We start from the raw sequence: 14000 nt of genomic DNA on the forward strand, positions 1-14000 counted from the left end.
ATAACCACAATTTGATGTTAATCACTGAGATTTGGGCCAGAAGGTGGTGAGAACGAGCAACCACGTCAGTGTTTTGAGTTCATAATCTCGAGATTTACGATTTGGTCATGCACCGACTTACTCCGTAATCCCCAAACTCTACTGAGTTTGAGCTGTGTCTCAGTGGGGAGCACACTTGCAGCTGGGTCAGAAGGTTGTGGGTTCAAGTCCCACTCCAGAGACCTGAGCACATAAATCGAGGCTGAAACTCCAGTGCAGAGCTGAGCAAGAGCTGCACTGTCAGAGATGCCATCTTTCGGATGAGACGTTAAACCGAGGACCCGTCTGCACTCTCAGGTGGATGTAAAATATCCTACAGCATTCATTAAAGAAGAGCAGGGAGTTATCCCTGGTGCCCTGGCCAATATTTATCCCTCAATCAACAGAACTAAAACAGGTTATCTGGTCATTATCACATTGCTGTTTGTGGGAGTTTGCTTGTGCACAAATTGGCTGCTGCGTTTCCCACATTACAACAGTGACTACACTTCAGAAGTACTTCATTGGCTATAAAACGCTTTGGGATGCCCTGAGGTTGTGAGAGGTGCTAAATAATCACAAGGCTTTCTTTATTTTATTTCTTTCGGCTCAAGGCTGAGTTGTGAAAAGTTGGCTTGGAGACTAGTCCTGCTAGTTTTGCTGGTGAAACTATTTGGCTGATCCTTATTTGCATGCATATTTTTGTAACGTGAGTATTGTTATTGTAGACATCCCTGCTGTTTCTGGTGCAAAGTGAAGTTCTGTGTCTCGCACCCGTCATTGGGATGGCAGTGTCGAAAGTATCTACAAGGTCGAACACTCCTGTGCAAGGTACAACATTCCTGAGAATGCCAAAGAGCCCTGCACTGGATCAACCAGTCAGCAGCAGCACAGGAAATTTGTACCAGGTGCAAAAAAGATACATTAAAAATTCCTATATTATATTAAAAGTCTTGGATGTAGCAAACCTCTCCTGGAAATAAGTACATAAGAACATAAGAAATAGGAGCTGGTGTAGGCCATTTGGCCCCTTGAGCTCGCTCCACCATTCAATAAGATCATGGCTGATCTGATCCTGGCCTCAACTCCACTTGCCCGCCCGCTCCCCATAATCTCTCGATTCCCTATACTACTTGTAATAGCTTGCTGCTTTTACCCAACAGAATTGTACATTCCACCACCATAAATCATTCACCTTGATAATACATGGTTGGTTATGTGGAACAATATCCCTATTATTATTGCACTGCCGCCCTCCAGATGCTGGTATGATTTCCCCCTCTTACCTCACTTCCTTCTGTGTCTGCCCTGGAAAAAAAATCTCTCCCCAGTCACTTGCAACAGCACTTTCAAATTCCCTCCATTCGGCAGTATATTTCTGCAGCAATCGATCTACATGATCATTCCCTCACCTCTGCCTTTGATCCTCTCATAGAAACATAGAAAATAGGTGCCGGAGTAGGCCATTCGGCCCTTCTAGCCTGCACCACCATTCAATGAGTTCATGGCTGAACATGCAACTTCAGTACCCCATTCCTGCTTTCTCACCATACCCCTTGATTCCCCTAGTAGTAAGGACTTCATCTAACTCCTTTTTGAATATATTCAGTGAACTGGCCTCAACAACTTTCTGTGGTAGAGAATTCCACAGGTTCACCACTCTCTGGGTGAAGAAATTCCTCCTCATCTCAGTCCTAAATGGCTTACCCCTTATCCTTAGACTGTGTCCCCTGGTTCTGGACTTCCCCAACATTGGGAACATTCTTCCTGCATCTAACCTGTCTAACCCCATCAGAATTTTAAACGTTTCTATGAGGTCCCCTCTCATTCTTCTGAACTCCAGTGAATACAAGCCCAGTTGATCCAGTCTTTCTTGATAGGTCAGTCCCGCCATCCCGGGAATCAAGTCTGGTGAACCTTCGCTGCACTCCCTCAATAGCAAGAATGTCCTTCCTCAGGTTAGGAGACCAAAACTGTACACAATACTCCAGGTGTGGCCTCACCAAGACCCTGTACAACTGTAGCAATACTTCCCTGCCCCGGTACTCAAATCCCCTCGCTATGAAGGCCAACATGCCATTTGCTTTCTTAACCGCCTGCTGTACCTGCATGCCAACCTTCAATGACTGATGTACCATGACACCCAGGTCTCTTTGCACCTCCCCTTTTCCTAATCTGTCACCATTCAGATAATAGTCTGTTTCTCTGTTTTTACCACCAAAGTGGATAACCTCACATTTATCCACATTATACTTCATCTGCCATGCATTTGCCCACTCACCTAACCTATCCAAGTCACTCTGCAGCCTCATAGCATCCTCCTCGCAGCTCACACTGCCACCCAACTTAGTGTCATCCGCAAATTTGGAGATACTACATTTAATCCCCTTGTCTAAATCATTAATGTACATCATCCCCATTAAAACCATTACTCTGTCTCACCCCCTCCATGGTCATTCCCCTGGTACACCTCCCCGCCCCCGCGCCCCCCCCCGACTTCTTTCTTCACTTCCTTAAGCCCAAGGGCCGCATACTTGAACGTATACAGTGTACAACTGGTTCGGCCGTTCATCGCCAGATCCAGCTGGACCATATCAAGCCCTGCTCTCCTCTGCCAAAACAACCCCTTACTCCAAGATCATCCAGGCATGCAAAGATATCCCCCACAAGTTAAACGTGCTTTGGAATTTGGCGGTCTTCAAAGAAAGGCGAGAAGGACCCTTCACCACCACACCCACCTCCCTTCTCAATTTTGGAGAACTTTGGCCCACCGAGACCCTTAGGTACCAAGATGGATCAACAATAGCGACACAGAGACAGGCACAGAGTATTTGAATAATCAGACCAATGCATTAAAATACAACCCCACTTTGCATTTGCAGACCACATTTATCTTAATAAAATATCCCAAAGTTTCTAAAGGGAACTCGTGTGAGGGCAAGGCCACATGCCATGGGGGAGAAGCAAGATGGTGGCTCAGCAAAATTACAAGTCACATCAAATATTTTTGTCACAACTTTTCCACAAAATTAATTTTTACATTACATACATATAATTACGTAGAATGTACAGCACAGAAACAGGCCATTCGGCCCAACTGGTCTGTGCCGATGTTTATGCTCCACACGAGCCTCCTCCTGCTTTACTTCATCCCACCCTTTCAGCATATCCTACAATCACAGAAATTTACAGCACGGAAGGAGGCCATTTTGGCCCATCGAGTCCATGCCGGCCAACAAAGAGCTATCCAGCCTAATCCCACTTTCCAGCTCTTGGTCCGTAGCCCTGTAGGTTACGGCACTTTAAGTGAACATCCAAGTACTTTTTAAATGCAATGAGGGTTTCTGCTTCGACCTCCCTTTCAGGCAGCGAGTTCCAGACCCTCACCACCCTCTAGATGAAGAAATTTCCCCTCAAATCCCCTCTAAACCTTCTCCTAATTGCTTTAAAGTAAAACCCCCTGGTTGTTGACCCCTCTGCTAATGGAAATAGGTCCATCCTATCCAATCTATCTAGGCCCCTCATAATTTTATAAACCTCAATAAGCCAATTTGCCACTTTGCCCTGGACCTATGCCCTGGATCCTGTGGGCTTTTACTTTTGTGACCAGTCTGCCATGTGGGACTTTCTATCATTCTATCCCTTCCTGCCTCATGTACTTATCTAGTTTCCCTTGAAATGAATCTATGCTATTCACCTCAACTACTCCATGTGGTAGCGAGTTCCACATTCTGGCCACTCTCTGGATGATGAAGTTGCTCCTTAATCTTGTAAATGTATAACAATACCCAGTTCAATAAATCTCATAAGACGCTAAACGAAATGCATTTGATTTTTTTTTAATATAGATTCTTTGAAATGAACATAAAATGCTTCAATAATTACATATATACATCAAACGCAATCGTCAACCTTCAGCAAGAGCATCACACAGTTGATCACGATCGGCAAGAGATCACCATCTTACATGTGTTCGTATTATATATACCAGTAATTCCCGGCATTGTTCTCACTTTCTCACACTGTAGATTGAGAGAAAACCAGCGGAAGATCGGCATGGAAACAAGATTGTCCCAGCATTCATAGCAGCAGTGAACGGCCTCCATTAAAACTGCAGGCCTTGTTCATTTAATGGAGAGCGGTCACTAAGGCAATGCATGCTGGGATAGCACTGCCTCCATTGCGAATCTCTTTGCATTCGACAATTGGGTAACCTACAGCCAGCAAGACTGTGAAGGAAGCAAGTTACAGCAGAGTAAATAAGAAGGGAATAGAGGATGGGGGAGAGAGGGGTGGGGGGGGGGGGCGGGAGTGGGAGGAGGAAGATGCATCAATGTCACTTTGTCAACTTCTGCAACAGACCGTCACTTTTATCCACTTGTTTTTTTTGTTGCCTGCAGCAAAGCCCCGGGGATACAGCTCCCAACTGAAGATCTCCACCTAGGATTGGTTGAATGCTAACAGCATTATCAATATCCATACAGACGGCAAGACTCCAGTGTGATTAAAATCCCCATCTATTGTGCAAATCTCTTTTGTTGGTGAGATGACTTTTGCTTTAGTGAATCAGCCGTGGCTCAGTGGTTAGCACTCTCGCCTCTGAGTCAGAAGAGCGTGGGTTCGAAAAAAAGTGCCGCTCCAGAGATTTGTCACACATAATCTGGGGCTGGCACTTCCAGTGCAGTGCTGGAAGGAGGTGCTGCACTGTTGGGAGGTGCCGTCTTTCGGATGAGACTGTAAACCCCGTCTGCCCTCTCAGGCGGATGTTAAAGATCCTGGGTTGTCCTGGCCAATATTAATCCCTCAACCAACACCTAAAAAACAGAAGTACTGGTCATTATCTCAGTGCTGTCTGTGGGATCTTGCCATGCGTATACTGACTGCCGTGTTTCCCACAGTGCAGCAGCGGCCTCAATTCAAAAAGTACTTCGTTGGCTGCGAAGTACTTTGGGACATCCGAAGGAGGAGAGCGGCGCTACACAGAAGCAGGTCTTTGGCAGCGGTTCAAATGCACGTTGCCCACCAACTTGTCGGAGTGTAAGAATTCAGCTGCTGTTGACGGTAAATTTCCTGCTGTTTATATATAATTTTTTTTTATATATATAAAAGTGGGGAAGCTCACAAAGTGCCATCAATGGCCTGTCACATCAAACCTCATCATCTGCTCAATATATCTTCATCTGGGGAAGAATATTGTTGGTCGCATCGTCTCGATCAATAAGCCTGGCAATTCTTTTTCTTTGCTAAACTGCCAGCAAATCCAGACTTCACGGGCGTCTGTCGCAGTTGTTATTTGGCTGTTGGGATTGTCCTGCCAAACCGACAGCCTGAGCCACTGCGTTAATTATTACAGGGTGACAAATGACAAACAAATCACTCCGTTCCCCTGCGCTTCGCAATATTTTTTTTTAAACCGCATCACAGAATGCTGAATGGGCAGACCAATTGAAGGGAATAGGTTTAGAAGCTTCATTCACTGGATCCCATCCAGAGTGCAACAAGGCCCGGGACGCTTTACAACTGAGGTGTGGCAACGTCAGATTAGCAGCGGCAACTCAAGAGTAATGCAGTGCGTGAAATCAGTCGGAAGCAGAGGATGAGTGACGGGTTGAAATCTCAGTTCTAACGCCGTCCATTACCACGCGGCTAAGTGCTGACCGTCAGCGCCGACCGGATTCCTGCGCTCACGCTAAATGTAGTCGGGCAGCAGGGGCGGCAACGGGACGTACCGCTGCGCGCTCGGCCGCCACCCACGTGGTGACATCATCGAGCGCGCAACGCCCCCTTGCCGCTTGTGGCTGCGAAATTGGCTGCCTTACCGGAAGGTGTCCGTCCAGCCTGGGAAAGGTGGTGGGACATTGGCGGTCCCGGGTCGGTAGTGACCAGTGATCAAGGTAAGTGAGTAGTGTTTATTTTTCTCAGCATTTATGTATTAATGGGACTACTGGGGAAGTGTGGGTGTGGGTGAGGGGAAATTGTCGGAAACTTTATTTTCTTTATTTGTTTCCCCTACGCATGCCGGCAGCCTTCCGTCGGGAAATTCGGTCGGCCTCCTGAGATGCCACTCCGTTGCCGCCTGAGGCTGAATGTGCAACGCTGCCTTTTGCACAGTTTGAGACAGCATCTATCGTCTGCCGTTAAAATCAGCACTCGACCAGTGTCACCGCCTGTAAAACGGCAAGTCTGAATTTCAACCCCGAATAATTTGGATTTGACAGAATTTCACGCAATTTTAACCTGTTGAATTTTACGGCCTCCCCCAGTGTTGTCATGGGCACATATCCACTCTGGGGATAAAGCCTGAAAAAAGATTTTGCCCCCCCCACCCCCCCCCCCATCGTCAGTTGCGTTGTGCTGACGTTGTGCGGGTCAAGAAGAGGCCATTTCCGCGGAGGACACCGCTCAGCAAGCATGTGGTTCCCATCGTCTGAAAAGAAGCCAACCTCTGAGCCAGGAAATCGTGTCACCCCGCCTCAGCTTCTCTGCTACTGAAACTCTGTAACCTCCTCCGACTCTACAACCCCCTCCTCCCCGAGATCTCTGCACTCCTCCAACTCTGGTCTCTTGCGTGTCCCCCGATTTCCATCTGTGCCTTCAGCTGCCTCGGGCCTCGAGCTCTGGAATTCCCTCCCGAAACGGCTCAGTCTCTCTCGTTCCTCTAAAACACAGCCATCTTCTAATTTTGTTTTGCTTTCCACTTGGCAAATGCTTGTTGGCACAACCGTGAGGAAGTGGGGAAGAGAGAGAAAAAGAAAGAGTGAGCGAGAGAAAGTAAAAGAAAGAACAGAAAGAAAGAAAGCATTTCTATAGCACCTTTCATGATCTCAGGGGGTCCCAAAGCGCTCCACAGGAAGTTCAATACTTTTGGAAGTGTAGTCGCTGCCGTAACATAGGAAATGCGGCAGCCAATGTGCGCACAGCAAGGTCCCTCTTTCAACCCCACCTCTTTGACCAAGCTTGATCTCCATCTTTGGCTCGGCATCAATTTTCACCTGATAACTCTCCTATGCCTTTGACATTTTATTGCGTTAAAGGTGCTATAACAATGCAAGTTGTTGTCGAAAGGTTTCTTTTCTTAAAAATTGGACCACAATGACAGGTTAGTGCGGGAAAGTGGAGCTGAGGTCGAAGATCAGCCATGATCTTATTGAATGGCGGATTAGGGGCCAAATGGCCTACTCCTACTCCTATTTCTTATGTTCTGACCTTAGTGCTCAGTGATAAGTTTCTCCACTCCCAACTTAAAGAGTGATCAGAATGAAACTGTGAATAACTGTGGCAATAAGCAAATAAACACCATTTTCTGTTTTGCTGACACAGAGTTCCAAAACTCATTGGCAGAGATCTCTGCTAATGACTGGAACACAGAACAACAGCAGAGAAACAGACATTCATTATTTCGCTAAGTCAGCGAGCCCTGTCAAACAAGATTAAATGAATATCTTGTCATGAACGACGACATGACAGAAGCATCTCTCGGGTCCACCAGGGTTAGGGAACCAATGTCAGATTTTCAAAGTGCCAAGCCTTAAAAAAAATAGTAAATCCGATATGGAGATCACGTGAAACTTCATTGCACAGAGAGCGGTTAGAGAGGGAAATTGTCGGAAACATTTTTTTCAATTTTTTTCAGCCTACCGTCGGAAGATTCATTCGGCCTCCTGAGCTGCTGCTCTGTTGCCGCCCGAGGATGAGTATGCAATGCCACTGTTAGCGCTGCTCTCTCAACCCTTAGGCGGCAGAACTGAATTTTGCACAGTTTGAGGCGGCACCGACCGCCCGGCGTTAAAATCAGCACTCAGCCGGTGTCACCACCTCAAAAACGGCAGGACCGAATTTCAACCCCTTGGTGTTTAATGGAATGTTTTTTTTTCTCTCTCTCTCTCTCTCAACATGAGGGAGAAAGGAATAGAAGGATATGCTGATAGGGTTACATGAAGAGGGGTAGGGAGGAGACACGTTGTGGAGCGTAAAAACACCGGCATGAACCAAACAGTCAAGTTTCTGTGCAGTACTTTCTTGGTTAAAAAGTCAACCAAAGTCAATAACATGATTCTACCAGTCACGCATGCTCGGGCCCACACTGGATATCACAAGCAAGTGACCTACCCAGACAGCACGGGCTAAACCGGCACATGCGTATGTTCTCCGAGTAATTTGCTCTCGGCAGATGTTCCGCTTGAGGATCTGGTAAAGCCTTCTTCTGGCGAAGCCTCATTATACGGCAATGACGCCACTGGGAGTTCAGTCAAGTGTAATGGAGGGAGTGTTACATTATAGTACAATGTCCACTTGAATGCAGAACATTACAATTATGATACTGACCATCCGAACTTGGGGTAGAGTCACCATGTTAGGTGCTTAATAGAATGTTTCACCGCCCACCCCCCCAGCTCCTCCTCTCGAGGCGTTTCCCGTCAGCAAAACATACCCCCAAATTCTGGAAGCTGTGCTTTAAAATCAGTGATAATCTGCCCTTCACATGCTTTAGGATCAACAGTTACGCATCCTCACAGTAATCTGCTTACTGGATTTACTGTAACCTTACACTGCTCTATCACTGGATTGAGCAGATACTGAACACTTCTTGCAGGCTAAAAAATAATTCTTTACACTTAAATGAGAAATGTATAAATCCCTCCGTGACCTTGCTCTATAGCCCCTCCCGCATTCCCCATTCCTCGGACTCCAACCTTCCATCATTGCCACTCATCCCATCATCTGGGTTGCCAACCCCGCCAGGCTGACCCTGGAGTCTCCAGGAATTAAAGATTAATCTCCGGGATAAAACGCCCAGGAAAAAAGTCACAGGGGGGGACATTGAAAAAGTTCTGCGTTTCTTTTCATTTTCTTTGAACACTTACATTTATTCGTCAGAAAATGATTGGGGATGGGCAAGAACAGGCTGTTTGACCGGGAGGAGCGGGTTCACGTGATGAAACCTCCAGGAATGCATCAAACCAGAATTGGCAACCTTACCTCAGCTGTGACAGCTGTGGCTCAGTGGGTAGCGCACTCGCCTCTGAGTCCGAAAGTTGTGGGTTCAAGTCCCACTCCAGGGATTTGAGCATAAATATCTCGGCTGACACTCCCAGTGCAGTGCTGAGGGAGTGCTGCACTGTCGGAGGTGCCGTTTTTCAGATGAGATGTTAAACTGAGGCCCCGACTGCTCTCTCAGGTGGACGTAAAACATCAGAATTAGGGGCAGGAGTAGGCCATTGGGCCCTTCGAGCCTACTCCGTGATTCAATAAGATCATACTGATCTTCGACTTCAACTCCACCTTCCAGCCCGATACCCATATCCCTTGATTCCCTTAAGAGTTCCAAAATCTATCAATCTTAGCCTTGAATATAACGACTGAGCATCCAGAGCCCTCTGGGGTAGAGATTTCCAAAGATTCATAACCCCCTGAGTGAAGAAATTTCTCCTCATCTCAGCCTAAATGGCCGACCCCTTATCCTGAGATTGTGCCCCCTAGTTCTAGACACTCCAGCCCAGGGGAAACATCCTCCCAACATCTACCCTGTCAAGCCCTCTCAGAATCTTATAGGTTTCAATGAGATCACCTCTCGTTCTTCTAAACTCCAGAGATTATAGGCCCATTCTACAGAATATTTCCTCAGAGAACAACCCTCTCATCCCAGGAATCAATCTAGTGAACCTTTAATGCACCCCCTCTGAGGTAAGTATATCCTTCCTGAGGTAAGGAGACCAAAACTGTGCACACTACTTATAATGTAAAGCTCATGTTATGAAGTGCGCGGACTGTATCTCAGCATGAACTCAACTGGGGAAAATCTGTATTAAGAAATCTCCACGTACCCTTTACGGAAAGATTAAATGACAGCTCATTAGCATAAGAGATTGCTTTTGGATGCTGTAGTCGATTTCCTGGGCAAACTGCCAAAGTTTTAACAACATTACAATTCAAAAAAATATTCACCGCTTCCTACCACATTCAGTTAAAAACCAGCGTTCGAAAAAAAATAGTTTATATTTCATCTGCATAGCTTCATACCATTTACATGTTACCACACAATTAAAATGGATGACTAATTATCTTGTCCAGGATACAAGGACAATCTGTGATTCATGGCAAGGTGATCCATTAGTCGGAACATCTCAAACTGCCATCAACCAACAAGTCCGTACATTTGCAATAAGTTGTGTGTGGGTGCATTTTGAGCTATACAGTTCGAAAGATAAAATGTTGATGAATACACGTCTGTCATGAGCAGTGACGTCAAGAATTAAGAGCATCACACTTAAAGTGCCATAATCTACAGGGCTACGGACCAAGAGTTGGAAAGTGGGATTAGGTTGGATAGCTCTTGGTTGGCCAGCATGGACACGATGAGCCGAAATGGCCTCCATCCATGCGGTAAATTTCTATGATTCTATGCCTCAGCGATAGCACTCTCGCCACTGAGTCAGAACATTTTTCCGTTCAAGCCCCATATCAAAGACTTTTGAGCACATAATGCTGGGCTGACACTCCAGTGCAGTACTGAGGGGGCGCTGCACTATCGGAGGAGCCGTCTATCGGATGAGACGGTAGACGTCTGCTCGTTCTGCAGGTGAGTGTAAAAGATCTCACGGCACTATTTGAAGAGCAGGGGAGTTCTCTCTGGTGGGCTGGTCAATATTCATCCCTCAACTAATAATTCAGATTATCCGGTATTAATCTCATTCCTGTTTGCGAGAGCTAGCAATGGACAAATTGGTTGCCGCTGTTAAAGGATATAGAACTGGAGAACATCTTTCTTGCAACATCTTGGCTTAAGGATGATCTTTTTTGTGCCATGGTACCAATACCCTGGTCAGGGGTCTGAATAGCGTTTTACATTTCTGGCTGGCCTTCCACGTTCTACCCTCCGTAAAGTTGAGGTCATCCAAAATTCTGCTGCCCGTTTTCGCACCAATTCCCGTACACCCATCACCCCAGTGGTCACTGACCGACATTAGTTCTCGGTTAGGCACCACCTCGAGGTTAAAATTCTCATCCTTGTTGGAAATCCCTCCAAGGGCTCACCCTCTCCCAAGCTCTGTAACCTCCTCCATCCCAACAACCCGAGATCCCTGCGCTCCTCCAATTCTGCCCTCGTGAGCATCACCAATTTTAAGTGCTCCACCACTGGTGGCCGTGCCTACAGCTGCCAATGCCCTAAGCTCTGGAATTACCTTCCTAAATCTCTCTTCCTCTATCTCTCTCTCCTCCTTTAAGATGCTCCTTAAAACTTACCTTTTTGAACAAGCTTTTGGTCATCTAGGAAGATCCAAGGTTTGAATCCCCGATCTGCTTTAAGTTGGCAGATCTCAGCTAGAAAAAGAAAGGCTAAGTGAGTGGACAAAAATTCGGCAGATGGAGTATAATGTTGGAAAGTGCAAGGTCATGCACTTTGGCAGAAAAAAAATCACAGAGCAAGTTATTATTTAAATGGAGAAAGATTGCAAAGTGCTGCAGTACAGCGGGACCTGGGGATACTTATGCATGGAATACAAAAGGATACCATGCAGGTACAGCAAGTGATCAGGAAGGCCAATGGAATCTTGGCCTTTATTGCAAAGGGGATGGAGTATAAAAGCAGGGAAGTCTTGTTCCAGCCTGGAATACTGCGTGCAGTTTTGGTTTCCATATTTACGAAAGGATATATCTGCTTTGGCGGCAGTTCAAAGAAGGTTCACTAGGTTGATTCCAGGGATGAGGGGGTTGACTTATGAGGAAAGGTTGAGTAGGTTGGGCCCCTACTCATTGGAATTCAGAAGAATGAGAGGTGATCTTATAGAAACGTATAAAATTATGAGGGGGCTTGACAAGGTGGATGCAGAGAGGATGTTTCCATTGATGGGGGCAGACTAGAACTAGAGGGCATGATCTTAGAATAAGCGGCCGCCCATTTATAACTGAGATGAGGAGAAATTTCTTTGCTCAGAGAGTTGTAAGTCTGTGGAATTCGCTGCCTCAGAGAGCTGTGGAAGCTGGGACATTGAATAAATTTAAGACAGAAATAGACAGATTCTTAAACGATAAGGGGATAAGAGGTTATGGGGATCGGGCAAGGAGATGGAGCTGAGTCCATGATCAGATCAGCCATGAACTTATTGAATGGTGGAGCAGGCTCGAGGGGCCGTCTGGCCTACTCCTGCTCCTATTTCTTATGTAAAAAGAATGACTTGCATTTATATAGCGCCATTCATGACCTCAGGACGTCCCAAAGTGCTTTGCAGCCAACTTCAGAAGTGTAGTTCCGGTTGCAATGAAGGAAAGGCGGCAGCCAATTTGCAAGCAGTAATGTCCCACAAACAGCAATGTGATAATGGCCAGATAATCGGCTTTAGTTGGTTGAGGGATATTGGCCAGGAGAACTCCCCTGATCTTCTTCCCGTATTGCCATGGGATCTTTTAAGTCCACTTGTGGGGGAAGAGGGGGCTTCGGTTTACTGTCTCATCGGAAAGACAGCGCCTCCGACAGTGCAGCACTCCCTCAGTACTGTATTACTGTATTAGTGATTTATGTGCTCAAGTCTCTTTAGCGCAGCAGTGGAGATCTTACACTTAGCCTCAGTATTCACACGGGTGGAAATGGAGCATGCCAGCAAAGCAGACATTCAGGCCTCCAAACTCAAGTGACCCTGCTGAAAAGTGCAAATACCTGGATGTTCGTTTAAGACAGAACAGTGCCTTGGATGCGATGCCGTTACCCTCACTGACCCCCTCCAGACACAATACTCTGATGACACACACTCATTGGGGTCATTGTAACTTTGGCCCACGACATAAAAGGGTCTATATCGAACCAGCCGCTCAATACTGACATCCCGCAAGAAACAAAGAAAATACATGCAGGAGTAGGCCATTCGGCCCTTCGAGCCTGCACCACCATTCAATAAGATCATGGCTGATCATTCACCTCAGTGGTCCTTTCCTGCTTTCTCTCCATAACTCTTGATCCCTTTAGCCATAAGGACCATATCTAACTCCCTCTCGAATATATCTAACGAACTGGCATCAACAACGCTCTGCAGTAATGAATTCCACAGGTTAACAACTCTCTGAGTGAAGAAGTTTCTCCTCATCTCAGTCCTAAATGGCTTACCCCTTATCCTTGCACTGTGACCCCTGGTTCTGGACTTCCCCAACATCTGGAACATTCTTCCTGCATCTAACCTGTCCAGTCCCGTCAGAATTTTATATGTCTCGATGAGAACCCCTCTCATCCTTCTGAACTCCAGTGAATACAGGCCAAGTTGATCCAGTCTCTCCTCATATGTCAGTCCTGCCATCCCAGGAATCAGTCTGCTGAACCTTCGCTGAACTCCCTCAAAAGTAAGAACGTCCTTCCTCAGATTAGGAGACCAAAACCGAACACAATATTCCAGGTGAGGCCTTACCAAGGCCCTGTACAACTGCAGTAAGACCTCCCTGCTCCTATACTCAAATCCTCGAGCGATTAAGGCCAAATTATCATTTGCCTTCTGCACCGCCTGCTGTACCTGCATGCCAACTTTCAATGACTGATGTACCATGACACCCAGGTCTCGTTGCACCTAATCTGCCGCCATTCAGATAATATTCTGCCTTTGTGTTTTTGCCACCAAAGTGGATAACCTCATATTTATCCACATTATACTGCGTCTGCCATGCTTTTGCCCACTCACCTAACCTGTCCAAGTCACCCTGCAGCCTCTTAGCGTCCTCCTCACAGCTCACACCGCCACCCAGCTTAGTGTCACCTGCAAACTTGGAGATACTACACTCAATTCCTTCATCTAAATCATTAATGTATATTGTAAATAGTTGGGGTCTCAGCACTGAGCCATGCGGCACCCCACTAGTCACTGCCTGCCCTTCTGAAAAGGACCCGTTTATCCCGACTCTCTGCTTCTTGTCTGCCAACCAGTTCTCTATCCACGCCAGTACATTACCACCAATATCTTGTGCTTTAATTTTGCATACCAATCTCTTGTGTGGGACCTTGT

The 14000-nt window shown here is 46.5% G+C and overlaps 1 protein-coding gene across 5 annotated transcripts in view; it reads right to left on the reverse strand.

Annotated features, from left to right (window-relative positions):
- LOC139262845 (protocadherin-1-like) overlaps nt 1–14000 on the reverse strand; it is a 422377-nt gene that overhangs the window by 280107 nt on the left and 128270 nt on the right. Inside the window, exon 3 of one of the 5 annotated variants that reach the window (XM_070878029.1) lies at nt 4273–4832. The exons of the other annotated variants lie outside the window; for them this stretch is intronic. Coding sequence (XP_070734130.1) covers nt 4785–4832 — 48 coding nt within the window. The 3' untranslated portion in view covers nt 4273–4784. Of the gene's footprint in view, nt 1–4272; nt 4833–14000 lie in introns of those variants that run through there. 5 annotated transcript variants of the gene reach the window in all.

This window comes from Pristiophorus japonicus, chromosome 4 (assembly GCF_044704955.1).
Source record: "Pristiophorus japonicus isolate sPriJap1 chromosome 4, sPriJap1.hap1, whole genome shotgun sequence".
Lineage (NCBI taxonomy): Eukaryota > Metazoa > Chordata > Chondrichthyes > Pristiophoridae > Pristiophorus > Pristiophorus japonicus.